General features: G+C 33.9%; 2 protein-coding genes across 7 annotated transcripts; one reads left to right on the top strand and one right to left on the bottom strand.

Annotated features, from left to right (window-relative positions):
* The first annotated feature begins 30 nt into the window (after positions 1-30).
* Positions 31-3,324, top strand: LOC123876811. Of its 4 annotated transcripts, none has more exons than XM_045923177.1 (6): positions 31-45; positions 457-589; positions 1,149-1,395; positions 1,804-1,907; positions 2,320-2,458; positions 2,961-3,324. In XM_045923177.1, exons 3-6 carry the CDS (start codon positions 1,374-1,376, stop codon positions 3,044-3,046), a joined length of 351 nt encoding a protein of 116 aa, XP_045779133.1. In that variant the 5' UTR covers positions 31-45; positions 457-589; positions 1,149-1,373; the 3' UTR covers positions 3,047-3,324. The 4 variants fall into 4 exon arrangements, with proteins under 4 accessions (XP_045779133.1, XP_045779132.1, XP_045779134.1 ...); XM_045923176.1 differs by lacking the exon at positions 31-45 and adding an exon at positions 50-141 and having other exon boundaries at positions 2,961-3,266; XM_045923178.1 differs by lacking the exon at positions 31-45 and adding an exon at positions 50-141 and having other exon boundaries at positions 1,807-1,907; positions 2,961-3,264.
* Positions 3,325-6,515: 3,191 nt separating this feature from the next.
* Positions 6,516-11,474, bottom strand: LOC123876806. Of its 3 annotated transcripts, none has more exons than XM_045923169.1 (5): positions 11,379-11,474; positions 8,451-8,542; positions 7,767-8,141; positions 7,036-7,222; positions 6,516-6,655 (listed from the first exon to the last, which is right to left on the bottom strand). In XM_045923169.1, exons 2-5 carry the CDS (start codon positions 8,523-8,525, stop codon positions 6,618-6,620), a joined length of 675 nt encoding a protein of 224 aa, XP_045779125.1. In that variant the 5' UTR covers positions 8,526-8,542; positions 11,379-11,474; the 3' UTR covers positions 6,516-6,617. The 3 variants fall into 3 exon arrangements, with proteins under 3 accessions (XP_045779125.1, XP_045779124.1, XP_045779126.1); XM_045923168.1 differs by lacking the exon at positions 11,379-11,474 and adding an exon at positions 9,396-9,491; XM_045923170.1 differs by lacking the exon at positions 11,379-11,474 and adding an exon at positions 9,396-9,491 and having other exon boundaries at positions 7,941-8,141.
* Positions 11,475-12,773: the final 1,299 nt, after the last annotated feature.

The following is a 12,773-nucleotide window of genomic DNA, read 5'->3' as shown; positions in this document are numbered from 1 at the left end:
TAAAACATCAATTTTCTTTTCTAAAAACCAAATCGACATAAAATGGTTGTAAGCAAACACTGTAGACATACATTTTATATATTTTTGATGCAACTTTGCTTGTGTAACGCTCTATATCAAAGAAAGAAAAGACTATTTTATGTGCGTAAAATAATATACAAACATGCCAAAAACTTCTAACTTTTTTAATTAGGATATGTTTGTTCATTAGAGGATACGTAGAAAAAATTGGGCATATGCTTTTTTTGTAACCAAATGTTTGAACCAAAGACACTGATAAAAAAAGAAGTAGGTCTTAAGAACAATGCGTCTAAATAATACTTTAAATTGCCATATTTGGGTCACATTTGTAGAGCGCTATCGCTTTTACTCTCGTGCGTTTTGTATATTCTATTTTACTCATTGAGAACACATTTTACACAACATAAATAATGTGTACGTAATTTTCATTTCCAGTCTAATTGTTTCAAAGCTTCCATGTGCATCCATGGTGAAAAACGTGTTTGTGGCTTGGAACCTACCACTGGAGAAGTAAGATGGTTTCTCAATACATGTGATATACATGAATACAACTGCGAATATGGAACTAGTAAGTATTTATTATAAGTATAAATTTATGAGAGTTAGAGCATTGAATAAGGTATAGGTAGTATGTAGATACTAAAGTTAGAATGACTTTGAGAGTTCTCCATAACGTGAGTGAATACAACAAGAGTGAATAGGCACCTTCTAGGTAACCGCATCCCATCATAGGCCACATCATCACTTTCCATCAGGTGTGATTGTGGTCAAGCGCTTGCCTATAGTGAATTAAAAAAAATGCCAATCCGCACTAGATCAGCGTGGTAGACTGACTATGTTGAGGCCCATTCTCAGTAGTGAGTCAGCGATGATGATGAAGTATTTATTAGCCTTTAGCCTGTCGTGATAGTTGGTGGGATTGTAATGGAAAAGAGTTCAGCATTCTAATAAATTTGATCACGGACCTCTAACTTTTTGGAGTTATGTGCGTTTAAAAAAATTAAAGTTAAAAAAAAAACATTCTAAAAGAGACCCCATAGTCAACCTATTAGCTACTACCACAGTAGCTAATAGGTTGACTATGGGATGAGAGATTTGGTTAAGATGAATTTTATTTATTTTTTCAGAATTTATAAAATCACAAAGAAGTCGATGTCGCCATGTCCCACCATTATAATACAATCCTATACTAGACAATAATATTCTTAGAATAATGCGACAGGAAGTTTAGATTAACCCTTTGGACAATACCATGTTTTAGTAAACAGCGGGATAGGTAAATGAAAATATATGAAACGAACGTCATTTGCGGTCAATCCGTCGATACGAAAAGCTAGCTACAATCTTCAGCTATGGTATCCACTCAGTTGACAGGTAAAATATTATGTTAAAGTACGCTTTTTTAATTTTTTAATTTTTTTTAAACATTTGAATAAATAATAATAATATATGTATAAGAAACTGATACCCCTGTACTAAATTTCATTTTAATTCGTTCAGTAGTTTTTGAGTTACGCGCGTACATATACAAATAGACAGACATACAAGAATTCAAATAGACCCCAAATGTTTTGGGGTCTATATCGATAGTAATGTTTCCTCCGATTAAATTTTTTAAAATATTATTTTTTATGTATAGAAATCTTCCAGTTACAGTTTTATTGTAAGTATATATATATTATTTCTGGTGATACATCCAAAAATGCAACCGCAACCAATTAATTTCATCAATTTATGCCTACTCTTCTAAATAATGTAATGAAAGAAGTGTTTTATGGGTAGCAGTATTTCTTGCCACTGGTCTTCTGGCGATATTGGTGTCTTCGCATGGGCCTCCACGCGACCGGGACAATGAAGACATCGCCATGGGGCGGAAGGTAAAAAAAGTATGGTGTGCTCATGTTAAAAGGATGTAAATGTAAATTAATAGAAAAGAAAATGTCTATAAATATAATTCACAAGTTTTGTAGAATGACCCGATAACAAGTTACCTACTACTAAAATAGACGAATGCTTCTTATTCATTTTATAAGAACAAGGGCAGGATTCATATATTATTTTAAATGTGCATTCGGATTAATTTTTTAATATCTAATTATTAAATTATTCCATAAAAGTTGGTACAAAAGTCGATTAGAAGGTAGGAGAGGTGGTGTAGAGCAAAAGAATGCATCCTGACCTGGTCCACGCAATAAGAACTTCACTTTTTGACCTATTACATCTAGTAATTAAGTATATTAGGCAGCAATATTTATACAATATCCAATAGGCTATTTATGTAGTCTTCTTTTTCTGTAGATGGGACCTAAGTGGTGCAGTATGGCGAAGGTGTGCAACCACGACCGCGTGCCGATATGCGGCATCAGCCACGCTGGAGATGTCATGGGCTTCAGGGACCTCTGTGATATGTTTGATTACAACTGTATACGACGGAGGAGTGAGTTGGTTGATTTTGAATTGTTTGGGGTTCCATACCCGAAGGATGCCAACGAGATGCTATCACTAAGCCTCCGCTGTCCGTCCGTCTGTAGCAGGCTGTATCTTATGAACCGTGATATCTAAAGAGTTATAAATTTACAGAATTTATATTATCTTTATTGCCGCTAAGTATAACGACAAACAACAAAAAAAATCAAAATGACGGATCATGCAAAATAATAAAAAAAACAAAAAGTGTTTATCAGATATCTGCCTGTTTTATCACATAAGTATGAATATAATCATAGTTTGATTAATTCTAGCTTTTTCATCTTTTCTTAATAAGTAGGAGTGTGTGTTATAATAATACAGAAAACCTAAATGCAAAATATCAAATTCTCAAGTTTCTAGCTATTGTTATGTCAGTCAGTCAGTTTCTCCGTTTATAAATAAGTAGGATAGATAATCATCTCGATAAGCTTTACTCAGACTGATAATAAGAAACCATTTTTTTTTTACAGACTATAAGCAAACGGCATGTCCGGAAGACAAGTCCATCCTCACAGTATCCCGTCGCCCGACCAATACTTTTTATGATGACAAATAACCAATTCACCGTTATCTATTAAGACGTTTATTTTATTGTAAAACATAATATTAAGTTTACATATAAGGATTTCAGTTACTTAATCAATATAAAGTATTTACTGATTTTTTTTCCAATTATTACACCAATACTATCTACACTGGATCTAAAAGATAACAATAACCTAGTTTTCAATAATTCTGTTTATAAGTAGCGATGAGTTAAAATAAGTGATAGGTACTTACTGATAATTTGCCACTGCACTCTTGTATATTTTCAATATTAATAAAAAATAAAAAAAAACTTTTATTTGATTTTCCTATACCTTTTCTTATGAAATATGTTTAGATATTAAAATTGTTTATGTGATTATAAAGAGTCGTTACTCTTTATGTACCCACCTATTGATAACCCCAAACAAGATTTTTTAATGCGAGTCCGGGATTGCAGCTTATATTAGGCTTATTACTTGATTGCCAGAGTCATGTTATCTATATGTTTGCTTTGACATATTTGTAAAACAATTTTCGTTCAAAGCCTAGGCCCAGACTTATAAAGACGGCTAAATGATTTCTCTTCATTATCTCAACCCATCGTCAGCCCATTACAGAGCATGAGTCTCAGAATAAAAAGGAATTAAGTCATAGTCCACCACGCTGGAAAAGTGCGGATTGGCAGCCTTCACACACCTTTAGATCTCCACTATGGATGGAGCGATACCTATTTACGTGTAATTCTTTAAAACGCTTCTGAAAAGTTAGAGGTGCATGCCCAGGATTGAATCTCAGATCCCCGGAATAGGAGGATAATAGCCAACATTTGAACTACTAGGCTTCACCTGCTAGGATATTTGATAACTTATAGACTACATTATATTATACTAGAGGATGCCCGCGACTTCGTCCGCGTGGATTTAGATTTTCATAGATCCCGTGGGAACTGTTTGATTTTCCGGGATAAAAAGATGCCTATTTCGATTAAAGGGGCCCAAAGTACTTCGGTACCTTTCATACAAATCGGTTAAGTGGATGGGTATTTAGAAATCCCGCGGGAACTCTCTGATTTTCCGGGATAAAAAGTAGCCTATGTCTGTCCCCGGGATATAAACTAACCCTGTGCCAAATTTCGTCAGAATCGGTTACACTGTTGGACCGTGAAAAGGTAGCAGACAGACAGACAGACAGACAGATAGACAGACAGACAGACAGATATACTTTCGCATTTGTAATATTAAGTATGGAAGTATGGATTATAATATCAAGTTACCGAGGACCACAGCAAATTGGCTAGTTATTTACAAACCAATTAATTTTGCTTCGTAATTTTATATCATTAATAGTTTGTGTCCTTACGTTGCTTTACGGTAGGTAGACCTCCATCAACCGGGGATTATAATTAACTACCGCCGTCTCGTCTAGTAAACTATTTACCTTTAGATCATCTGTCTCATAAAGTCTCTGTGTGTTGGCAACATTTTGCCTTAATCCACCAATCTCATCGCAGGTCGGTATGCTCAGTGAACGACGAAGCATAGAAAGCGCGTTTTTTATTTGTCATGGGGACTACAAACTCGCGTCTCTTTTAATCACAACAGGCTCATGTTTGGTTCGTCCTGTGTGTCATGCATGTCGCATCCCGTCGCAAAGTGACAGTTACGGAGCTTCAATCGAACTGAAGGCATGTGGTTAATGGGTTATATGTATTATGTACGCGCCGCTCACCATGGTAGAGCGTTTGGTACGCTCTGTAATGGAGCATACGGAATATTTCTATGCTTCGTCGTTCACTGGGTATGCACTACTTGGTATGAATACAAGTGTTTCTCTGAATTCCTTTGTGTGTCTAACTAGCACACTAATCTAGCTAAGCTAAGAATTGTTCTATGTGTTTTGGTATCACATTACAAAGCACAATATCCGTCGATTGTGCTAGGTAAATTTAATACGTGATTATCCTTATTGAATACTAGGTGGTACCCGGCAGTATACGCGTAAAATAATATATTAGCCAAATTATGTATATTATTCAACTAAAATTTTCTTTAATATTAGTTTCAATAGTTAATTGTCACATAGTTGGAGACAAAGCACACTTGGTATGATTTGCCATTTGTTTTTTTTATAACATAAACTTAGTTTTTTCGACAATACCTAGTTAGCTTAAGTACGTCGCCGCTTGCTAAGCTAAGAGCATAGTTGCTAATAAGAACTCTCAAGATGTTCAATTTTGCGTAGTTAACAATATGAAAATTAAAGCATAATGATGACAAAATACCTGAGTAATTTCACATAAAAACTAAAATCATTTGTTTGTTACAATGAGAGGTTAAAACCCTTACTTCGTCTATTTGTGATTTCACATTTTCCAAGAACTGAATTATTTTCCAAATTTTTAGTCATTTGGGTTGTACTTACAAGTATTTTTTTTTTTTCAGACTGAATTGAAAAAACTGTGTGAGCACGCTTATATCTGTTTCCATGATAACATCATGATCTGTGGTAAATCGGTAAATGAAGCGAGGACTTTTCTGGACTTGTGCGACCTTTACGAATACTCCTGCGAATATAATATGGGTAATTTTATTTTAATTTCAAAAGCATTTAGCATTTAGTTATTATGGACTTATTTGACTATGTAGTAAAGTTGTACTTGAATTTTATATATGGTATCTATGTGAAATTTTGCACGCCATTGCATGGCAAATGTAGTGACACTATATAAATAATAATTGTGATACCATTGTTAACCTTCATTTAGAGCAAAATAAATGATTGATTGATTGATATTCCACCGCGATCTCATTTGTAATAACTGCTGATGCAGTCTAAGGTGGAACTTGGAAGGGGTATGGCAATTTCTACACGTCATCGACCATCGTACTGAAACGCTAAATCACTTGGCGGCACGGTTTTGCTGATAGGGTGGCAACTAGCCACCGCTGAAGCCACACCAGTGGCCACACCGAGGAAAATTTAGAAATTTAATAGATTCCCTTAGTTGGCTAGTACCTATTGTTCATAAGGCAGTAGATTGTACGATTTAATTTATTATTAGAAAATGACAGAGAGGAAAATCAGGACTCTTTAAACTTGAAATACTTACCGTATTCTCAGTAATTTTTTCATCAAGAAAATAAAAGACTCCGATGCCAACAATCATAGTTCCACATACATTTCAATGGCGGCTAATCGTGAAACTTTTCATAAACTAAACTCGCGAGCAAAGTATTTGGGTCGGCTATTAATAATCGGAAATAAAATAACTGTGATCGACCAAAGTTCTAGAGCCATAAAGATAATATTTCTAGGCAAATATTTTTATCATTTTTCTTTTTTAGTATTCAGACACGTGAAGGAAGAAGAAGGAGTTTGTCCAAATTCAAAGGAATTACATTCTGGTGTGGGTTAAAAAATAAATTGGATATGAATACCTACTTATAATTTTTTTAATGAAAATAAAAAGGAAATTAAAAAATTAAAACATATTTTATTTCCCATAAGCATACATATTCTTAAATATTATAAAAATTAAAATAATATACATGTATGAAGTAAAAATCAAAACTCCTTATCCTATAAGGAATCGATCAAGCTTACAAAACTGGTCTACAAGAAGGCACCAGAGCAAAATCTGAAAACGAAGGAAAAGTAAGTATATGGTAAGTATAATTAAAATTCTGTCAAAACAATTAGTAAAACAAAAGGAAAAAGAAAAATATTTTAAATAGGTAGCCAGCTATTTTATGTTGATCAAAATAACAACCTCTTTAAACTTCTGGTAATAAAATAGTTAAGAAATATTAAGGAATACTTCAATTGCTTGTCTACATGGCATAATATTGTATATCAAATCTTTGAAAAGAGCAACCGCCGAGTTTCTTGCTGGCTCAGTAGAAAAGGCATTTCGAACCAGTGGTAGATGCTTATGACGATTCAAAAGAACTTGTAAAAGTCTAATTGAATAAAAATATATAGAATTTGAATTTATGGATGAAGAAAATGACAACTTACTGTACTTCCAATAACAGTTAACTTGTAACATATGGCAGATGTCGTCGAATCTTCCGTAACCAAAGTTATCATCGTATCCACAAACTGGATCCATGGTTCTACGACACAATATTGCTACTGAACACCAAGGACTTATTTGATCACTAGATCGCACTACCATTGGTCCACCACCGAAAGATCGACGAGACTGAAAAGAAAATTATCGTGGAAAAGAGAGAAGAACATTTTTAAAAGTACTTCTAAAGTACCGTTCAGTCCCGTAACTAATCCATAATTATTTTCAGCTCTACTTAATCCTAATCAGAAAACCATGTCAAAGAATAAGCAGCAAACACAAAAACTTGTCACAATCTTCTAATTCTAATAAATAAGAAAACTAATAAAGACCATAATTTGGTTGCATTAGACAACCAAATACCAAATTTCAGAAAAAGAAATGGATTCTAGATTGAAACTATAAGTATTTTAAAGGAAAAATGATCAAAGGCAATTTACCTACCCAAAAAAATAAAAGCAAAACAGCAGGATAAGAATTTTATTACAAATAGACTTAGGAACTAAAATACCAAAGAATAAAAGGTAAGTGTGTGGTTTGTCACCTGAAGCAAAGTAACTATACAAACCAGAACTACATGCAAAAAACTAACTACTTGTGAAAGATAATATTATAAGAAAGTATAATAAATAATGCTAAGTACTACATTGCTTCAGAAGGTTCACAACCCACTTACCTCAGATTTAGAACTAGACATATCATGTTCAGCGACAGTTATGGGGTCTTCATGAGTACGCAATTCTGTTAATATTAAATCCTTGAAGAGATTTCCATATTTAGGAATGTTTTCCCCGAATTTAACAAGTGGAGGATCACTTTTTGCGTTAATGCGTCTGGGGTTACGTTGTACCTCTAGTTTTTCAGGGAGCTTTGGCTTCTCAAAATTATTACTTATAGCGGTAACCAGCTGTTTAGTCGTGTCTTCGTTCGACTGGGCCAATTTCACTAGGTGCTCCAGTGCCTGAGTGTGCTGAACTAATTTGTCTTCTACGAACTTATTGAATTCGCTTTGCTTAGTTTTACCAGTTGTAGCTTCACGTTTTACTTTTTTCTGGCAAAAACAATTGGATTAGAAAACTCTTCATGGCCGTGAGTTTGCACTGATGAAACATTTACATAAAAACACGTTGAAAACTTAATTTTCTGTTGATGTATTAAACCAGGCAGCATTCTTCAAGAATTTACCTACCTGATTTTCTGTATTGCAAACGTAAAATCAATCAAACAGGTTATGAGATTTGTCGCATTCGACGATTTGTCAAAACATTTAAGTGCATGTTTGTTTTTGTTGCAAACTCACGGTTACACTGATTTATACATTCGAAAGGTTGTCTAAAATAATTATTCATTCAATTCTTACCGTGCCAGGTTCTACAGGATACACTAAGACATGGTGTAAGCTCTCTATTGGTTCTTGATAAGCAAAAGCTATCATTGTTATTAAAAATAACCCTGAAAATATATTAGTTTCAAAAATTTTAGTTTTATTAATAAACTCGTGAGCAAAAAATTTTGGTTGGTCACAAATGTTTTAACTTCAATAATCAATCCGTATTCTTTGCTCGCGAGTTTAGCTGTTTTATATTACTATTTATTATCTCAATGTTTTTCCAAAATCATCCCATACATACAAATTAATGTTTTCTTGTCTGTCTATCTGTTCGATAGCTTTGCGTTCGCGTATCGTTCATCTGATTGAATAGAACTTTGTACAGTTATTGTCAACACTTGCATGAAGGTGTCTGCCAGTACCATCAACGCACAAAACGTACAATACGTACGTGCAAAAGATGCAACGCCAACGGTATCAGCTAGTCTTTAAAAAACCTAGTTTTTCTTGTAATTTCCTTCATAAGTATTGATTAAGAGGGGTCTCTCCGTCTCTCGCTCCATACAAACGTAGTTCCAATTTTATTTGAATACTAAGCAACCAAAGTCCATGAAATTTTGCAGACATATTCTAGAAACTAATATCTATGCCTATGGTGTTCCAGATTTCTGTTAAAATATTCGGTTCCAAAGTTACACGGTCTTAAAATATGAACATACAAATATAAATCTTTGAGCCCCTGTAATTTTAAAACTACATATTTTTAGAAAATCTAAAACACCACAGGCACAGATATTAGTTTCTAGAATATGTCTGCAAAATTTCATGGACTTTGGTTGCTTAATATTCAAATGAAATTGGAACTACGATTGTATGGAGAAAATGACGGAGAGAGCCCTGTTAATTATGATAAAATTAAATTAAAGACCAATAATAATTATTAATTATCTAACAAATATTAATAGAAAGTTTTACCTAAGATTAAGGACTCCATAGTGTCCACTAGTGATTCCGTATGCCCTACAAATAGGTTCAGAAACGAAGAAAACCCCACTTATAGTGTCGATAATTTGGCACATCACTGATAATAGTTTTGATACTTTACAGTTTTATCGAAGGCATTTTCATATTGATATTGTAAAGGTTAAAGTTTGTATGTATGTGTGGTGTGTCTGTGTCTGTGTGTGTGTGACTCTATCACGCAAAAACAACTGGACGGATTTGGCTGAAATTTGGATTGGAGACAGATACACTTCATTAACATAGAATACTTTTATCCCGGAAAAGAGTTCCCATGGGATTTTGAAAAACCTAAATCCACACGGCTAAAGTTGTGGGCATCAATCAGCTAGCATTTACAAAATACAAAATTATCCAGACCCAAAGCCCTTTAGGTATATCATGCGTAGGCACAAAATAATTAATCATTATCTCAAAAATGCGTAGGTTGATTGGGTACGGTTTGAAATATGTATGTATTAAATATTTTAGCTACAAAATATAATCAGAGCAGCAATATTATTTAACAAAAGAGAGAAATTTCAATCAGCTTTTTTAGAGTACCCTATGAAACATAATATCTGTTTTAGCCACATACCTATTATATACGAAACTTTATTAATTATTCTCATTATATATATATCTCATATTATTAGTCAAGTTTGTTAATTAATTTGTGACGATAGATACCTACTTTATTGCACTGAAAGTGAGTATAGTTATAGAAAAATTCTTCTCTAACATAATGGATCAAAATTGGATCATTAGAACCCAAAATATAGCCTTAATCTAGCCAAGACATATAATAGTATGATGGTAACAAATTAAAGTACGAAGTAAGTGATTAAGTAAAGTCAATGTGGGACTACGACCTTTGAACTTTTCACTTATGTACCTACTAATATTCATTAAAAAAGGGCAAACCCTTGCAGGTCATGTACCTACAATGGAGCTTGTGAAGATATTTTTAAATGAAGTTTATTTTAGTTTGATATGAAAATATTATACATATTTCATATATAATTACTATTTATTTTAAAGGTACTGTAAGGAATAAAATATTGCTTTTGTTGATCTGAAATATTTTGCTTGTACATATTATTTAATGTGTGTAGTGTGTATGTGCGTGTGTCGTATTGTATATAACTCTATAATGTTGTGAAACATTTTACTATATTGTATTTCTCCTACATAGTACCTCGTTTCCTCCTTATTGAGATGCATGGCTATTATCAACTAGCTGACGCCCGCGACTTCGTCCGCATGGATTTAGGTTTTTCGAAATCCCGTGGGAACTCTTTGATTTTCCGGGATAAAAAGTAGCTTATGTGCTAATCCAGGATATTATCTATCTCCATTCTGAATTTCAGCCAAATCCGTCCTGTGGTTTTTACGTGAAGGAGTAACAAACACACACACACAAACTTTCGCCTTTATAATATTAGTGTGAAGTGTGATTAGTATGACAGCTTGTTAGTTGTTGATGGTGACTTTTCATCTCCACCACATACGGCATTCCATAGCAAAAATTATGTTGTATTATTTTTTGGTAATTTAGAAAAAACATTGATTTGGAGCTTAACGGGTTCGGAAGCTGAAGTTGCAATGGGTACTATCTGAGGTTCCAAGGTGCTAGAATGGCAACCCGCACCGGAAAGTGCAGCGTTGGCAGACCTCCCACTAGATGGACGAAAGACATCAAGAGAGTCACGAGGAACTCCTAGAAGACAGCACGAAACCGTGACGTGTGGAAATCCTTCCTATAGACAAGACGTCTAGCAGTAAACATGTATCGATTGACAATTATTATAATGATGATAGAGTTGGTTTGATTTATTGGTGTTTTTTTTTTTAATTTAATAGAGACTCAATATCAACAGTTTTTTTAATAAAGGTAATATGTGAAAAAATGTTTTTTTGTAAAAATACAAAAATATCAAAATGTATCAATCTACGTACATTTCTTAACGTGATTTATAGTCACTAAGCGCAGCGTGATTGAATTACCAGCATCGATACGGCTCTCAGACAGTAATTGCACTATTACAGCCGTCACATGCGATAATTTAATCGGAAGTAATTAAAAACGGCATTATTTTTTGTAGGGCATTAAGTATTTCAATTAATTGCTAATTTGACTCTCGGTTTAATGAAACTTTTATCGTTTTCCTTTGTTTTGTAAAAGCAATGATAATATCAATGTATTATTGAAGCAGGCGTTATTTTGCGGAATTACATGATATACAAGGAACCAAACGCTTAATTTGCTATAATCCGCCAAACCAACGAAATCTATATGGTACGCAGCACCACACCTTCTGTGTGGATCCTTTCAAAATCAATGGTGTGGCTAATATCAATATTTAAGTTTGTTTGTTTTGTAAAAACGAGCATTTAGAGTTTGGAAAGTAGTAGGTATAGGTATTTCAGATAGGTAGGTACCTGCCATATATATTTCATATATAAGTGACTTTCAAGCTTTTCTTTCTTCTAGAAAAATTGAAATGAAATTAACACCTAAGTATATGAAAATAGAACATATGGAATGGAAAGAATAGATAAGGGTTCTTATTAGATACCTATAAGAAATAAGAATGATGCTCGCGACTTCATCAGTGTGGATTTAGGTTTATTAAAAACCTTTGATTTTCCGGGATATGAAGTTGTCTGATTTCAATTTCTGGAACGCAAACTACCTCCGTACAGAATCTCACATAGATCGGTTAAGCGGATGAGCCTTTAAGAATCCTGTGGGTTCCCAGTGGCTCAATCTTTGATTTTCCGGGATAAAAATTAGCCTATGTCCGTCTCCGGGATGTAGGTAAGCTAACTCTATACCAAATTTCATTAAAATCGGTTAAACTGCTGGGCCGTGAAAAGCTAGCAGACAGACAGACACACTTTCGCAATTTATAATATTGAGTATGGAGTATGAATTGGTAGAGATTAGAATGGATTTTGTCTTTAGAAGACTTCTGCACAGATTAAACCGTGCTTTTCTTTAGTGTGTAGCAAAGTCAAAGATGAAGATTCCCTTCAAGCGCCTGCGGGTCGCTAGATACCTACCTAATAAAGCATGGAGACATTGAAGAGAAATATTATTTTGCTGATGATATCATACACACACATACTGTTTGTCTGATATATACACACAGGCGGTCTTCAACAATTCTTGAATCATGCATCTTATCGACAAAAAATACTCTGTTTATGAAGCTAAATTATGCCCGCGACTTCGCCTCGTGGACTACACTTTCAAATCCTTATTTTACCCCCTTAGGGGATGAATTTTCAAAAATCCTTTCTTAGTCTTCGTTGTTATAGCTATCTGCATGCTTCTCAGCTTGATCTGCC

This window comes from Maniola jurtina, chromosome 22, assembly GCF_905333055.1.
Source record: "Maniola jurtina chromosome 22, ilManJurt1.1, whole genome shotgun sequence".
In the NCBI taxonomy this organism is placed as follows: domain Eukaryota; kingdom Metazoa; phylum Arthropoda; class Insecta; order Lepidoptera; family Nymphalidae; genus Maniola; species Maniola jurtina.
Note: the sequence above shows the minus strand (reverse complement) of the source record. Positions and strands in the feature narration are given on the sequence as shown.